This window comes from Caretta caretta, chromosome 1 (genome assembly GCF_965140235.1).
Source record: "Caretta caretta isolate rCarCar2 chromosome 1, rCarCar1.hap1, whole genome shotgun sequence".
Taxonomy (NCBI): Eukaryota; Metazoa; Chordata; order Testudines; family Cheloniidae; genus Caretta; species Caretta caretta.
Window position 1 is genome coordinate 297,357,515 of NC_134206.1, and position 15,432 is coordinate 297,372,946.

The 15,432-nt window shown below is 42.2% G+C and overlaps 1 protein-coding gene across 3 annotated transcripts in view; it reads right to left on the minus strand.

Annotated features, from left to right (window-relative positions):
- ANO6 (anoctamin 6) overlaps positions 1–10,847 on the minus strand; it is a 130,229-nt gene extending 119,382 nt beyond the window's left edge. For 2 of the 3 annotated variants that reach the window (XM_075124392.1, XM_075124391.1), the window contains exon 1: positions 10,620–10,847. In XM_075124392.1, coding sequence (XP_074980493.1) covers positions 10,620–10,692 — 73 coding nt within the window. In that variant the 5' untranslated portion in view covers positions 10,693–10,847. The remainder of the gene's footprint in view (positions 1–10,619) is intronic. The other variant, XM_048835989.2, reaches the window with a different exon arrangement.
- Positions 10,848–15,432: the final 4,585 nt, after the last annotated feature.

Consider the following 15,432-nt stretch of genomic DNA (forward strand, 5'->3'; position numbering starts at 1 on the left):
AAAATCTCCAACGATGGAGATTCCACAACCTCTGTAGGCAATTTATTCCAGTGCTTAACCACCCTGACAGCTGGGAAGTTTTTCCTAATGTCCAACCTAAACTGTCCTTACTGCAACCCAAGCCCATTGCTTCTTGTCCTGGCCTCAGAGGTTAAGGAGAACAATTTTTCTCCCTCCTCCGTGTATCAACATTTTATGTACTTGAAAACTGTTATGTCTCTTCTCCAGACTAAACAAACCCTATTTTTTTCCCAATCTTCTCTCATAAAGATTTTCTAGACCTTTAACCATTTTTGTTGCATCTTTCCTGAAATGTGGCTCCCAAAACTGGACACAATACTCCAGGGTGATTTATTTCAGATCCTTTCCTCATTTTTCTATAAAGGTATTCTTATATTCTAGATACCTCAGTAACAATTTGTTATACCTATGTTTCTTAACATTTTGACGTTGGTGACCCCTTATTCAAAGTGAAAAAAATTCACAGCCCTTATATTTACTATAAAAGATACTAAAGAGTATCAATGATAGGTCTGTATAATTTCTGTATGTTTTTGCAAGAGGTTGACAGAGACTACTAGACTTTCAGAGGCAAGAGGGTGCAGGGAGCGGGGGAGTTAGTTTTTCTTTGTTTCCGATTGTACTAAAATTTCCAATACCTCGCAACCCCCTTGATTGCCTTTTCCCATCCCCTTCTGGTTCATGACCCACTGGTTTAGAAACACTGTTATACTATATGGAGATCAGGTCCTTTGAGGTGGCCTTTTTGGAGTTAGGAATTTTATCCTTGTTAACAGTCTTCTGAAATCTGGACTTTCTACATGGGTTTTGATACAATGCTTTAGTTGCAAAATAGCTAATGCTAGTGTATCAATACACAGCATAAGTTCTTTGATGTTAATTTCCATAATTGAATCATTATGGAATATTTGGCCAATGGTTGTATAGCTTTGCACCTCAGACATGATATATTGTATTAAACAGGCCTGGTTGTTTTTAACTGCCTATTATGGTAAGTTTTCTTTATGAATCAGAGCTGAGAAAAGCTTGGTTATTTTACTTCAGTTCTGTTTTAGCTAGGATGACCAGATGTCCCGATTTTATAGGGACAGTCCTGATAATCAGGGCTTTTTCTCATATAGACACCTATTATTCCCCATCTTCTGTCCCAACTTTTCACATTTGCTATCTGGCCACCTTAGTTTTAGCCAGTTAGGTGCTTGGGGCAAATAGTGAAACTGGAAACTTTTTTTTGTGAATAATAATGACAGAAAAAACTCTACCACCTCTGGCATATTCAGCAGCAAATTCTGAGAGATGTTTTGTCTTTAAAAAAACCCTCGTGGATTGTGTTAAATAAGTTAAACTTTTAAGGAAGCCATTGTGATATACATATTTAATAAATATCACAGGCACATAAGAAAACATAAAATAATTGCTGGTAGAGTTAGCAAATAACACAAACTAGTTAAATGGTAAATGACAGATCAGTTCTAAAGAGTGATCTGGATTGCATGGACTCATTTGAACAGCATGCATTTTAATACTGCTGAATACAAAGTGATATACACAGGACCCAGTAAAATAACTTCACTTACAAGATCAGGGAGTGTAATTTGGAGAGCCAGGGCTTAGGGGGTTATGGTGTATATCAGCTGACCATGAGCTCCGACATAGTGGCTAAGAGAACAAACGCTATTCTTCGATATTTAAGGTGGTGTTATTTTAAGACTATTACTGGAATCCAGTATTCAGTTTTGGTGTCCGTACTTCAAAAAGGATGTCAATGAATAGGAGAAAGTTCAGAAAAGAGCTACAAGAATGATTTTGAGGTCCGGAACATCTCTCTTAAGAGTGGGAAAAACTTAAGAAACTTGATCTAATGAATTTTTCCAAGAGATGGTTAAGAGATGACTCATCATTGTCTGTAAGTGTACATGAAGAGATGATATTTAATAGAGGGCTCTGATCTGGCAGTCAAACAACAAGATTCAATTATTGGAAGCTGAAGCTAGACAAAGTCAGACTGGAAATGTGGTGTAAATGTTTAACAATGAGGGTTACAATTGAAATAATTTATCTAGAGAAATGGTGGATTTTCCATCACTTAAAGTCTTTAAATTAAGACTTGAGATATGCTATAGATCAAAGAAAGATATGGGCTAGATGTAGAAGTTGCCTGGTGAAATTCTATGGCATATGTCATTCAGGTGATCGGACTAGATGATTATAATGGTCCCTTTCTGGCCTTAACATCTATGAATATGTGAAAGGTTTTTTTATTTCAATAGATTTTTATAGAATACAAATTCTTTAAACCCCTGGTACTGATCAGTACACTAAAGAGGGTACAGAACTGCCAAAATCCTTCCCACGCTTTCACTTATTTAAGTTGGAGAATCTTAAAGAATCTCACTCAACATTTTACTATCTCGTAGTAGTGTTTTCCCAGAGGACCAACGCTCCATGAAACTAGGACTAATAGCATCTAATTACTGACATATATTTGAGTGACTAATATTAAAACACTGCCAAGATCAGACAAGCATTCCAAATCCATCATAGACTCAATGGTTCTCACAAGGTGCACTGCAGTCCCCGAGTCCCTTGGAAGCATTCACTTGTAGGGTCCAGCCCCTTTTCTTCTCTATAACATTAAACGTATAACATAAAGCCTTGTATTAACTGGGTTAACTATTTCATGGCTACTAACCCCTGTTATTCATCCTAAGGTTTTATTCCGCTGTCCCTTTCCATAATATCCGAGGGCCTTCCATGAGACATAGGCTGGGAATAGTGAAGTCCTTAATGGATTTCATAGAATATACTCTATTTAGGGTAGGGATTATTTTTTGTTTGGCGATTTTTGGATTTGTTTAGTTTGTTTTTCTTGGTTTTTTTTGCAGATAGAGGGGTGTTGGTGGTATTTACAACAGAGGGGAGGTCATTCTGCTGGAAAGGTGGAAAGGCTTTGTCATTCAGAAAGAAGGTCTTGCAAATTCCTAAAGTTTGCCAGACTCTAGATTCCTTTTTGTTTCTTAAATGTTCCGACATCCTCCAGAGATTGTAAATTACAGTTACTGCAAAACAATATTTATGTTCTAGTTACAAATGTATATTCCCATCTACATGTGTTTTAGAAGATTTGTGGGAAAATAAAAACTATTTAAAAAAAAGTGAGGTAGCATTCATGTGTGGGAGTTCAGGCATGATCACATTCTATTCTATTTTGTTGCTGGGATGCTGTGTAGTAAGTGAAAGTAAAATGGGGACAGAGTAAGACAGTAGAAGGAAGAGGGGAAGAAGCGATGCATGTAAACCAAAGTCTAAGATGTGTAGAAGGAGAAGCAGGCAGAGAACATGAGCAATAATTAACAATTTACAGGGATATTTACAGGGATGATCATTGTTCTGTGTTTGTACAGTGCCTAGCACAACAGGGTCCTCCTAGTTGATGACTAGGGCTCCTAGGTACTACACTATTACAATAATAAATAAAAACTGCACTCCAAAATTTCTGAATTCCCACCATATTTGTCTGTGTATGGGCAAGAAATTCCACTTAACACAAATATATTTTAAAAAAATGAAATCCAACTGTTTGTCCGTCTTCATATGCTAGAGAGGCAGTGAACATGGGGACCAGAAACTCATGAATTCTAAATCCACCTCTTCCACTTTACTATGTGGCACTGGGTGAGACCTTCATTTCTCTTTTCCTTAGTTTCCCCATCTGCAGATCAGAGATAGTACTTACCCACCTGAGAGATTCTCACATGAAAGATGCTAGATAAATGCAAAGTATGCAAGTTAAATCTAAAACTAACCTAAGAATTTGTGTTTTTCAGATTAAGTCCCTGTCAACAAGTTTCTCTCAATCTTTTGACAAAGTTTGTAGAAAAACTGCCTGTGGAAACAGCAACAGAACTATTGTCATACTGAATGGTTCTGGCATTATCTCCAGAATCTTGCTCCCCCAAATACTGAAAGAGTACCAAAGCTGCAATATAAAAAGTATTAAGTATGAAAGCAATTCCTGTAGCTGCAGTGAAAAAAAAGGATTTTTCTTCTATTTGATTTCTTTTTGGTGGTTGTCACTGCTTTGTGCCAGCCAGTCACTTCATTTAGTATTCCAGCATGAGCCTAGTACAGCAATAAATAGCAGAGCAGAGCAAGTTGCATACTAACCCTTCTATGCATATGCTCAGCCTAATATGTTTTGGCTGAACAGCAAACCAAATTGCCCTGCGGATCCATCTCCAATTATTCTGCAACAGACATTCAGCCTATAGTGCGCTTCAAAAAGAAGGCTGAGATGTACCTTAATTAATTTTTAGTTAGATTACTAAACAGAAAAACAAACTGAAGAATAACAGAAGTGACAGGAGTGGCGCAGAACAGACAATGTTTTGTACTGTAGGGATTCATATCCAATATGTAAATCCCAGAGGGAAAATATCTCCACATGAAAATAAAACTGAAAATGATGTTGACTTTGTTAAAAGACCAGATGCATTATTAGGTCACTGAGTCTAATACCAGCACCAGCACCTAGTGCAGAGTAGACCAATTTGAAATATTCCACCAACTGTGTGGCTTGCAGTAAACTATAGCAGAAAGTTAGTTATAGTTTGGTAGGTCAGGAAATCTCCTGACAATTGACATATTCTTTTACTGATTGGAGAATTTGGCACATACATATATGATTTATCTTTCTACAGTATCATTCAGGCCCAAGTAGTGGCGTGCATTACAGAACATCATAGCATGTACACAATATTTTATGTAAGTAAATTATTTAGAAAACAATTTATTGTGCTCTAAATGTACTTACTTATGTAGGGTATTGTGAGATTTTGAATAGCAAAAGAAGAAGAAGGAGAATGGGTGGGAAATAGGAAGCATTGAGTAGTCTGAGAAAATAATTAGTGCACTCTCTGGGGAGAGCAGAATTAAAAGCAAAGGTAATGAGGTAAAGAATCACTATAATTATTCTTCTGTATTTGTACGACAGTAGCATCCAGATGGTCAGTTATGATAGGAGCTCCACTGTGCTGGATGCTGAACAAAACATAAAAAGAAGTTAGGATCTACAGGGGATCTTGAAGGAGAGAAATGTGCTGGATTCAGAAATGGGGAGGAAGCCACTGAAAATTGGTGATGAATTTAAGAGGCAGCACCATTAAGGACATCTGGGAAGAACTGTTCAGGATGGGGTAGGGAGAACTAACTAGAAACAGTGGCTTAAGAGCTACGAAAAATTTAAGACAGACAAACAACTGGGTCAAATATGAAATCTTTTTTAAAAAAGAAGAGGTATAGTACCTGGCAGGCATTAGCAGAAAGAGATACGGATTGGTTCACCTGTAGTTAACATCACATGAACGGTGCAAAGTAGCATCCTGCAAAAGATGTTTCAGTGGTCATAGCAGCACATTTTCAAGACCAGATAGATGAGAGGTTAGTGTACAAGTTAATAAACCTAGGTTCTCAAAGAGGGGGCAACTGTTTGATTTGAGTCGGCAGGAGATGAGATGTTGGAGTTTTGGCCAATAATGCTTTCCTTATCAATTGGATATCAGTTTTGGCTAGGACGAACCTAAGGTTGTTATGGCAGATTTGGGAGTTGATGAGATTGAGGCAGGCAGACAGGCTGAACAGTGAATCGAGTGTATCTGCAGAGAAAGGATACCCAAACTAAAATTCAGAAAAGAAAATCAGTAGGGAGAGAAAGAGGGGCTAATGAGTGACTAGTAAAAGGCATTGTCATGAAGAAGACCTATTTATTGCCAAACACACACAAGTACACCTAGAATAGAGCAAAACTAAAAACAAACTGCCTGAGACTGCAGCAAACTACCCCAGGCAAGTGACAAGGATGCTGTGCTGAATGGCTCTTCCATTTGTGAAAATTGCCTTTTACATTTCCTCTAGGGAGAGCACTGAGAAATTTAGGAAATCCCCACACATACATACAAACCAATTTAGATGCAATATGTGGTCTGGCACTAGCAAAAGAACACAACATTTTGCAGAGCTGTCCATAGTAAATCATTCAAGATGGTTTCTAGAGAGAAAATTGTTTTTGGAATTTTAGCTCCTGCAGTAACCACACTTCAATTCCCATTCCACCACTTATGCCCAGTATCTAGAAGCTTCAGAAACAAACCGATGTCACAAATATAACTCTCCCTTTGAAAACAATTTGCCTCTAAAATATAGAGATGTCCATGCACTGCAAAAATATCCTTCCAACTTGCTATAAGCCCAACCAGAGGGCTAGACCCTGCAGTCCTTACTCAGCCAAAACTCCCACTGACTCAATGGGAGTATTGCATGACTACAAATTTCAAGAGAAGGCCCGTTTAATACTAATATATATCAGGGGCTGCTTTTTTGGTAAATGCACGTGCACACTTGTGTGATAAAGCTGGAGGCAAACATGTGAACTGCTAACTTCTCTGACTAGCAGTTATATTATCCCCGATAATGTCACAGCTAACCTGGTGGCTGAACTTTGTGACTTTGTCCTTACCCATAACTATTTTACATTTGCAAAAAGAAAAGGAGTACTTGTGGCACCTTGGGGACAATGTATACCTTCAGATCAGCGACACTGCTATGGGTACCCGCATGGCCCCACAGTATGCCAACGTTTTTATGGCTGACTTAGAACAACGCTTCCTCAGCTCTCATCCCCTAAAGCCCCTACTCTACTTGCGCTATATTGATGACATCTTCATCATCTGGACCCATGGAAAAGAAGCCCCTGAGGAATTCCACCATGATTTCAACAATTTCCATCGCACCATCAACCTCAGCCTGGTCCAGTCCACACAAGAGATCCACTTCCTGGACACTACAGGGCTAATAAACAATGGTCACATAAACACCACCCTATACTGGAAACCTACTGACCACTATTCCTACCTACATGCCTCCAGCTTTCACCCTGACCACACCACACGATCCGTCGTCTACAGCCAAGCTCTGCAATACAACCGCATTTGCTCCAACCCCTCAGACAGAGACAAACACCTACAAGATCTCTATCAAGCATACTTACAACTACAATACCCACCCGCAGAAGTGAAGAAACAGACTGATAGAGCCAGAAGAGTTCCCAGAAGTCACCTACTACAGGACAGGCCTAACAAAGAAAATAACAGAACGCCACTAGCCGTCACCTTCAGCCCCCAACTAAAACCCCTCCAACGCATTATTAAGGATCTACAACCTATCCTGAAGGATGACCCAACACTCTCACAAATCTTGGGAGACAGGCCAGTCCTTGCCTACAGACAGCCCCCCAACCTGAAGCAAATACTCACCGGCAACCACATACCGCACAACAGAACCACAAACCCAGGAACCTATCCTTGCAACAAAGCCCGTTGCCAACTGTGCCCACATATCTATTCAGGGGACACCATCATAGGGCCTAATAACATCAGCCACACTATCAGAGGCTCGTTCACCTGCACATCCACCAATGTGATATATGCCAGCAATGCCCCTCTGCCATGTACATTGGTCAAACTGGACAGTCTCTGCGTAAAAGAATAAATGGGCACAAATCAGATGTCAAGAATTATAACATTCATAAACCAGTCGGAGAACACTTCAATCTCTCTGGTCACACGATTACAGACATGAAAGTTGCGATATTACAACAAAAAAAACTTCAAATCCAGACTCCAGCGAGAAACTTTGAATTGGAATTCATTTGCAAATTGGATACAATTAACTTAGGCTTGAATAGAGACTGGGAGTGGCTAAGTCATTATGCAAGGTAACCTATTTCCCCTTGTTTTTTCCTACCCCCCACCCAGACATTCTTGTTAAATCCTGGATTTGTGCTGGAAATGGCCCACCTTGATTATCATACACATTGTAAGGAGAGTGGTCACTTTAGATAAGCTATTACCAGCAGGAGAGTGGGGTGGGGGGAGATATTTTTCATGCTTTGTGTGTATAAAAAGATCTTCTACACTTTCCACAGTATGCATCAAATGAAGTGAGCTGTAGCTCACGAAAGCTTATGCTCAAATAAATTGGTTAGTCTCTAAGGTGCCACAAGTACTCTTTTTCTTTTTGCGAATACAGACTAACACGGCTGTTACTCTGAAATATTTCATGGTAAACATCCTCTCCATAAAAAACAAGGAGTCCTTATGGCACCTTAGAAAATAAAATTTGAGCATAAGCTTTCGTAGCTCTACAGTTCCTGTAAAAAACCTTAGACATGTGACCTGAATATTCATGTATTAACAGAGCATGCACTTTACAAGACTGCATAACAGTTTCAGCAGAACTCTGTGATGGAATTTCTCTGTGTAACAACTTATGAGATCACCCCTGCCCACTTTGTAGTTAAATTTCCAAAATATCTTTGTTGTTCCAAACTGGTGTATCCTGCAAGTACGTAACCCATGATAGCTGGCTTTGGGAGCTGAACCCAGCCCAGATCCAGAGCTGATATACATCCCTGAACAGAAAACAATTGAGTTGTTCTCTGAGGGACAGAATGGAAAGCAAAAGTCATGAAGTGATTATAAAATTCCAGTGCTGATCCACCCATTCATGGGGGGGAGTGGAGTAAAACTGTGTTACTTTGGGTCACACCAAGTGGAAAACTAGTTTTGCATTCTTCCCTTTAGTATTATGCACATACTCCCTAAGGGCCGGATTCAAAGTCCATTGAAGTCAGTGGAAAAATTCCCACTGATTTCAATGAACTTTGGATCAGGGCCAAAATCTGTGCAGTTTTGTACTGAACTCATAATAAACCCCAAGAAGCTAGTAACATGCTTTAGTTTTAGTGGCACTTCACAAGAGTGAGTGTTTACAGACAACTATGCCTTCATGAGTATCAAACAGTGCTAGTATCTTCATTTTTGCTATTTTCTACAAATACAAAAATTCAATCCCAATGTTCTGAAAATATCAACACTGTTTAATTGGCATTAGAACTACTCATTAGCTTTTGAATATTAGTAAACAGGAATCCTATTTATGTTAAAACTTAACATATGGAAATCTACTTACTCTCCCTTTGATGAATCCAGGATAATATCTGATACCCAATCTCTTCCATTGGCATGTACCACTGACAAAGATAACACATGTCAGCAGGCTGCATTTTGTTTTTTTAAATCAACTTATGTAGAAACAAGAGGCTTCTGGATGCCATGGGTATTATCATCCAAAAACATAGGACCAGATCCTCAGCTGGTGTAAATCAATGCATCGCCATGGAAGCGAATGAAACCACATCAGTTTACACCAGCAGAAGATCTAGTCCATTATGTATGTAGTCTGGAAGGGAGATACTCTGACAGAATTCACTCCAATATTAAATACAGAAGTAATGGCTCTGGGAAGTTGCTGTTGGTACAGAAACTAGTATATAATCCTAATGGACATAACATTCTCCAGTCATTTAACTATTGGGAGTATACATGTTCCAGTGAAAAGTCATTCTCCGTTGGGCCAGTCTTCTCCCTGCTTTGCTCATTGCTTCCCCACCCCCCTAAGGCACTTAAGCCTGGCAAGGCAAGTGAGCAATCTGCTTTCTCAGGACAGGTATGCCAATAGCATGGGCCAGATCAGCTTCAGGGGATCCTGTGTGTGTCGTGGAAACTGAATTCTTTTCATTATCTAAAGGTACTGGGCCAATCTCACCCCCACCTTCCTCCAAAACAGGCTCTATGATCTGGGATCCTAGCTACATCCTCATGGTTACTGCAAAGTGCTTCCCCTGTGCCATCAAACTGAGTTCCTTTTTCTCTTCAAAAACAGGCCAGTTTATGGGTAAAATTTTCTATATATTTATGCACACTAAAGTAGCTCAATATTGTCTTTCACATGAAAGGAGGAAAGATTTTCAGGCTAACTGTGGAAGACAACCCATTTCTACATGCATCACTTGTGCTGACAAATTCACAGCATTTTCTATCTCACCATTATCTGGAGAAGTCCCAGACCTTGCACTTGAAACTTGCAGAACAAAAGCAGATCATAAAACTAAACACTGCAATTCACTCACAACTGCACATGTAAACCAGGTATCTTTCTGCCTCTCACCCACATTCACACGCTCACTGCAGGGGCAGCTTCATTCATTCCAGTAAAATCTCGGGGCCGCATTTTCAAACGTGGGCGTCTAAATATAAGCACATGAACTCCAGCCTCAGGCATCTCTTTGGCCTCAGCTCTTCAAGCAGTTCAGAGCCAAAAAGAACCGCCCAGGGGTTTAGCTTTCCACGTGAACTGAAAGAGCTCGCTGCGAGAGAAACTTTCTCAGGTGCGCAGCAGGGCTGGCAAACGGAGAGTTTCAATAAGCGAAATCAAAAATCCCCACGTGCGATTGAAGCCCTCACACAGTACGATCCTCGCCCCTCCTCCTCCCCAGAAGGAGAGTCGAAACCACTCTCCTAAAATTAATCCCAAGTAGGGGCGCTTCCTCCCTTCCTGAGGTGTGGGGTCGGGGCTATCACACCCCCTCCACCGCGACCCCCTCCACGTGTCAGCACTTAGCTCCAGGACTCCCCCTTCTATTTCTAAGGTGCCGGCTCTTCATCTCGCTCCCAGCCAGCCGTGATCAAACTCTTACTTACCAACCTCCCCATCCTCTTCCTCCTCCTCCTCCTCCTCCACTTCCAGCAGCACGTCCTGGTTCTCCACTGTCATCCTCCCGCAAGTTTTGTCCCCCCTCCCTCCTTTGTGCCGACTCGGCCTCGCACACAAGTTCGCTCCCTTCCCTGGAGCGGGGTCTGGCGCGACGCCGAGCCCTGCCCGGCAGCTGCCCCGAGCTCCGCCGGCGAAGTCCCGGCCGCGCAGCAGCGAGCTCTGGCCGGGGCGGGGCGGGGCAGGGAGGCCGCCTAGGGAGGCTAGACTCGTACAGAGCCAAGTGCGGGCAGGGCTGCAACCTCCACCCTCCTCGCGAGCGTCACTCAAGGGCGGGGGGGGAGAGAGACGGGGCTCTCGTTGCCCTGACAGACAGGCCAGCAGAAGGGGAAGGAGTGACGAGCCCATCCTCCCCTTTCTGTGCAACGCCCAGAGAGCCAGAGTTTGACACCTTCTCCCTTCCCACCCCTGCCAAAGCAGAGACGCCTCCCAGCTTCCAGAGCCCGAGCACTGACTCCGACCGCCGCAGGGCACGTGTTTCTAGGCGCCCAGGGTTTATCCCACCGCTGGCTGAGGGGGAAGGGAAGGTCTTGGTTGTGAGCCCAGCCGCAGGCAGCAGAGAAGTTAACCTGTGCCCGCACGGGATCAGCCCGCACAGGATCAGCCCACACAGCATCAACCAGCTCTTCCTTCCTGAGGTGGATGTTTACGGGTTGTTTTCAAAGTGGTAGCCAGGACAACGGCCATGGGGTGCTTACAGTTTCAGGCCTTGCTTTGGGAAAGTAAGAGCAAAGGTGGCCAGTTTCTAAGTAGTTGCTAATTGCGACCCGCATAGCCATAAACCAAAAGTGTGTGTAACAAACATAGCCACATACATGCCGACCCTCCAACCATTACCACTGTACTGAAGACTGGGGTGGTTTTTTTTTTTTAAACTAGATTGTGGCCTATGCTGAAATTGATCAGATTCCCATTAGATATGAGCTTTCCTGAGCTACAGCTCACTTCATCCCATGCATACTGTGGAAAGTTTAGAAGATCTTACTATATATACACACATGCTTTGTGTGTATATAGTAAGATCTTCTACACTTTCCACAGTATGCATCCGCTGAAGTGAGCTATAGCTCACGAAAGCTTATGCTCAAATAAATTGGTTAGTCTCTAAGGTGCCACAAGTACTCCTTTTCTTTTTGCGAATACAGACTAACACAGCTGTTACTCTGAAACCTGTCATTAGGTAGAAGTATTCCTTATGTCTATTAGAGAAGCAAACAGAGGTCCAAGTCAGAATCCAGGTCCTGTTGTGCTAGGTGCTGTACCACTGAAGACCAAGTCCTCCCCCCCCCCAAAGAAAGATTATGGGGCTTGTCTTCACTGCCTTGTTAGCTCAAGCCAGAACTGAGGTTTTGCTCCTAACTCAACTCCTGTCCACACACAAATCTCTGGCTTAAGTAGTGCTTTAAACTTGAGCTAACTGGCCACTATGTCAGGATATTGTGCTGAAGGTCCAGTGCTGCTGATGCTGAAACTAGTAAATGCTGCAGGGGTGCAAAAGCTCAAGTTACAACAACCCATCTGCTAATCCAGTCACTCTGGCTATGGTGGCTTTGAAGTGTGGTCATTCTAAGGACTTGACTACATGGAGACAGTGTGTGGCAAGTGAGTACAAAGTTTTACCAGCACAGCTGTGTTGGCTAGGAGTGTGAAAATAAACACACCCAAAGCCAACATAACTATGCTGCCAAAAGCTCCAGTGGAGGGTTTCTCAACTGTGGGTTGGGACCCAAAATTGGATCACCTGAATGTTTCAAAGGGTCATGTGGCAGCTCTTGTCCCATGGCCCTGGCTGGGCTAACCTCCCTGCTCCAGGCACTGCAACCTCCAGGGGCCCAGGGCCACTCTGGTTTGGCCCCACAGTCATAACGAGGAGAGCCCAGGTAGGCCAAATCTGAGTGAGTGGCACTGCAACCCCATGAGTAGGGCCCTACCAAAATTCATGGTCCATTTTGGTTAATTTCATGGTCATAGGATTAAAAATTGTAAATTTGATAATTAAATAGCTGAAATCATGAAATTTCATGTTGTAATTTTAGGGATTCTGACCAAAAAGAAGTGTGTGTGGGGGGAGAAGGGGTCGCAAGGTTACTGTGTGTGGGGGGGTTGTGGTACTGCTACTCCTACTTCTGCTCTGTTGCTGGGGGTAATGCTGCCTTCAGAGCTGGGCAGCGGGAGAGCTGTGGCTGCTGGCTGGGAGCCCCGCTCCAAAGGCAGAGCTGGCAGCAGCAGTGCAGAAGCAAGCATGGCATTGCCAGTTACTTCTGCGCTGCTGCTGCTGCTGGGGCGCTGCCTTCAGAGCTTGGCACCTGGCCAACAGCCACCGCTCTCCAGCCACCCAGCTCTGAAGGCTGCGCAGAAGTAAGGGTGGCAGTACTGTGACCTCCCCTAAAATAACCTTGCAACCTCCATGCAACTCCCTTTTGGGTCAGAACCCCCCATTTAAGAAACACTAGTCTGCCCTGTGAAATATGTAGTATAGGGTAAAAGCACATGAGACCAGATTTCATGGTCCGTGATGCATTTTTCATGGCTGTGAATTTGGTAGGACCCTACCCATGAGCTGGGTCACAATTCCACTCACACAAATTTGGTCCAGTCAGGGGAAACCTGAGTGGCACTGTAACCACAGAGGTTGCAATTCCCAGAGTGGAGAGCCAAGCCCAGCCCGCCCCACAGCACAGGAGCTGCCACTGGATTGTGTACTGGGCAGGACCCAACCTGAACCACCCTAGGGCAGGGCTGTAACCAGGGTGGGGTAAGTGGGGCAGCTGTCCAGAGCACAAAAGCCACATGGGTGGCTTGGTCAGTGACACCAGGTAGTGTGGGCCACCCAGCCTGTCTGGGGTGGGGGGGGAGGGGCACAACCAAAAAAATCTGGAAGGGCACTTCCCCCACACCCATTGCCTTTGGTAGGGGGCACAAATATGCTTGCTCATCCTGGACACTAAAATGCCTAATTATGGCTCTGTCCCAGGGCCTCTACCCCAGACTATTTACTGGTCAGGACAGGCCATAAACCTTTACAAATGAGTCCTGAGCCCAGAAAGGTTGAGAACCACTGCCCTATTGTATACAGAGTTACACCAGGAAAAGGGTCCTTTTGCCAATATAGTTTATGTTGTTCAAGAAAGTGGTTTAACTATACCAGCAAAATAGTATAACTCCTTTTGTCCATATAACCTGCACCACCACTAGGGGGCTATTGATGTAGCTATGCTGGCAAAGCACTTTAGGGTAGTTAAGCCCTTATACATGGAGAACCTTGAGTACTAACTCAAGCTAACGGGTACAATGAAGACAACCCCTGTATAGAAGTAACATGTTTCTTTAGCTCTTGGATCATTATCTCCGTGTAACTTGTAAGCTGCCTTCTGCAGTCAGACTTGCTGAAGTCACTGATTTGGGGAAGGATGCTCCCTTGGTTTAGATGAATTTGAAGGCAGTTTAAAGCTGGGACCCCTGCAATGTAAAAAAATACACCTTATTTTACTAATAGTATCCTAGATTATGAAAAGAGAAAGGAGTATAAAAATCAATTTACTTGCCACTATGCATTTCCACTTGTAAGTTTTGTTTTTGCTTGTAGCCACTTTCATACCATTAGTGCTGCTGTGATTAGATTTCAACCACTGCAAGGAACTTTCATTTGCTTAAATCCAACTGTCTCATTATGGAATTTGTTTTTATTCTTTTTTAAATTGGGGAAACACTTCTATTGTTCTTAGGTTTGTAAAAGCTGTTTTGTTTAACAAAATTAAGCTTTGGGCCAAATGTAAGTGGATAGTGTCCTTTAAAAAAGTATTGTAACAAGTTTATAACCACCTTAAATTCCAGTTGTCACAGATCTGTATACTACTGTCACGCCTATCTCCATGCCAACAGGAGAGAGAGATCAGATTTTCTTATTCCAAAAGCAAAAGCCACAAATGCTAGAGTTTAAGGAGAGTCTCAGTTTCATGTTTATAGTATAGGGTCTATGACAGTCAGTTCTAATTCTCTTCACTAAAGTGCAGTGCTACACATATTAGCAAGTTCATTGCAGTATCTCACTCTTGAGATAAAAGTGTGTTTGATTGATTGAACCATCTCACTAATTTTTCTAAAATTTCAATTTATATTGTATAAGCTGGCAAGCCCTGATCTGTTTATTTAACAAAACTAGACTAATTTGTGGGGCTAATATAATGAGGTAAGGATACAAGTGGTACAAAAAAACTAAATATTCTTAGCAGGAGCCATTGCAAAGATTTTAAAAATTGATTAATGATTTTGGATGCCTCCATTTTTGTTGAGCATCCAATCTTTTGAAAATCAGGTAGGGTGCCTTTAAATTGTCTCAGACTGGGCATCCAAAAATGGAGGTAAGGGAAAAAATTAAAAAAATTGCTGCACACTGAAAATGCTGGCCCTATGTAAGGAAGGCCAGCAGGTATAAAAAAGGAAACCTATGCAAGAGATGTGTTGTATTAGTTTAGATAGAATAAGTGGGTCAAAGTTGTTATTACCCAATCCCAGCAATATTAAACAGAATTAAGCAAGATTTGAGGTTTGATACACAGAGCCCTCAGTCTGCTTAGTACCATGACAAACAGCATTACAAATCCTTTCAATTGGTTATTAAAGATGAACACAAGGGAAAAGTTACTTTACATTTCAAATGCTTTATTTAATAAAGCTTTCAACATTTTTTATTCCTACTCCTAGCTGGAGAGAATTGGAGAAAGTCTGGTGTTTCAAGAGCCC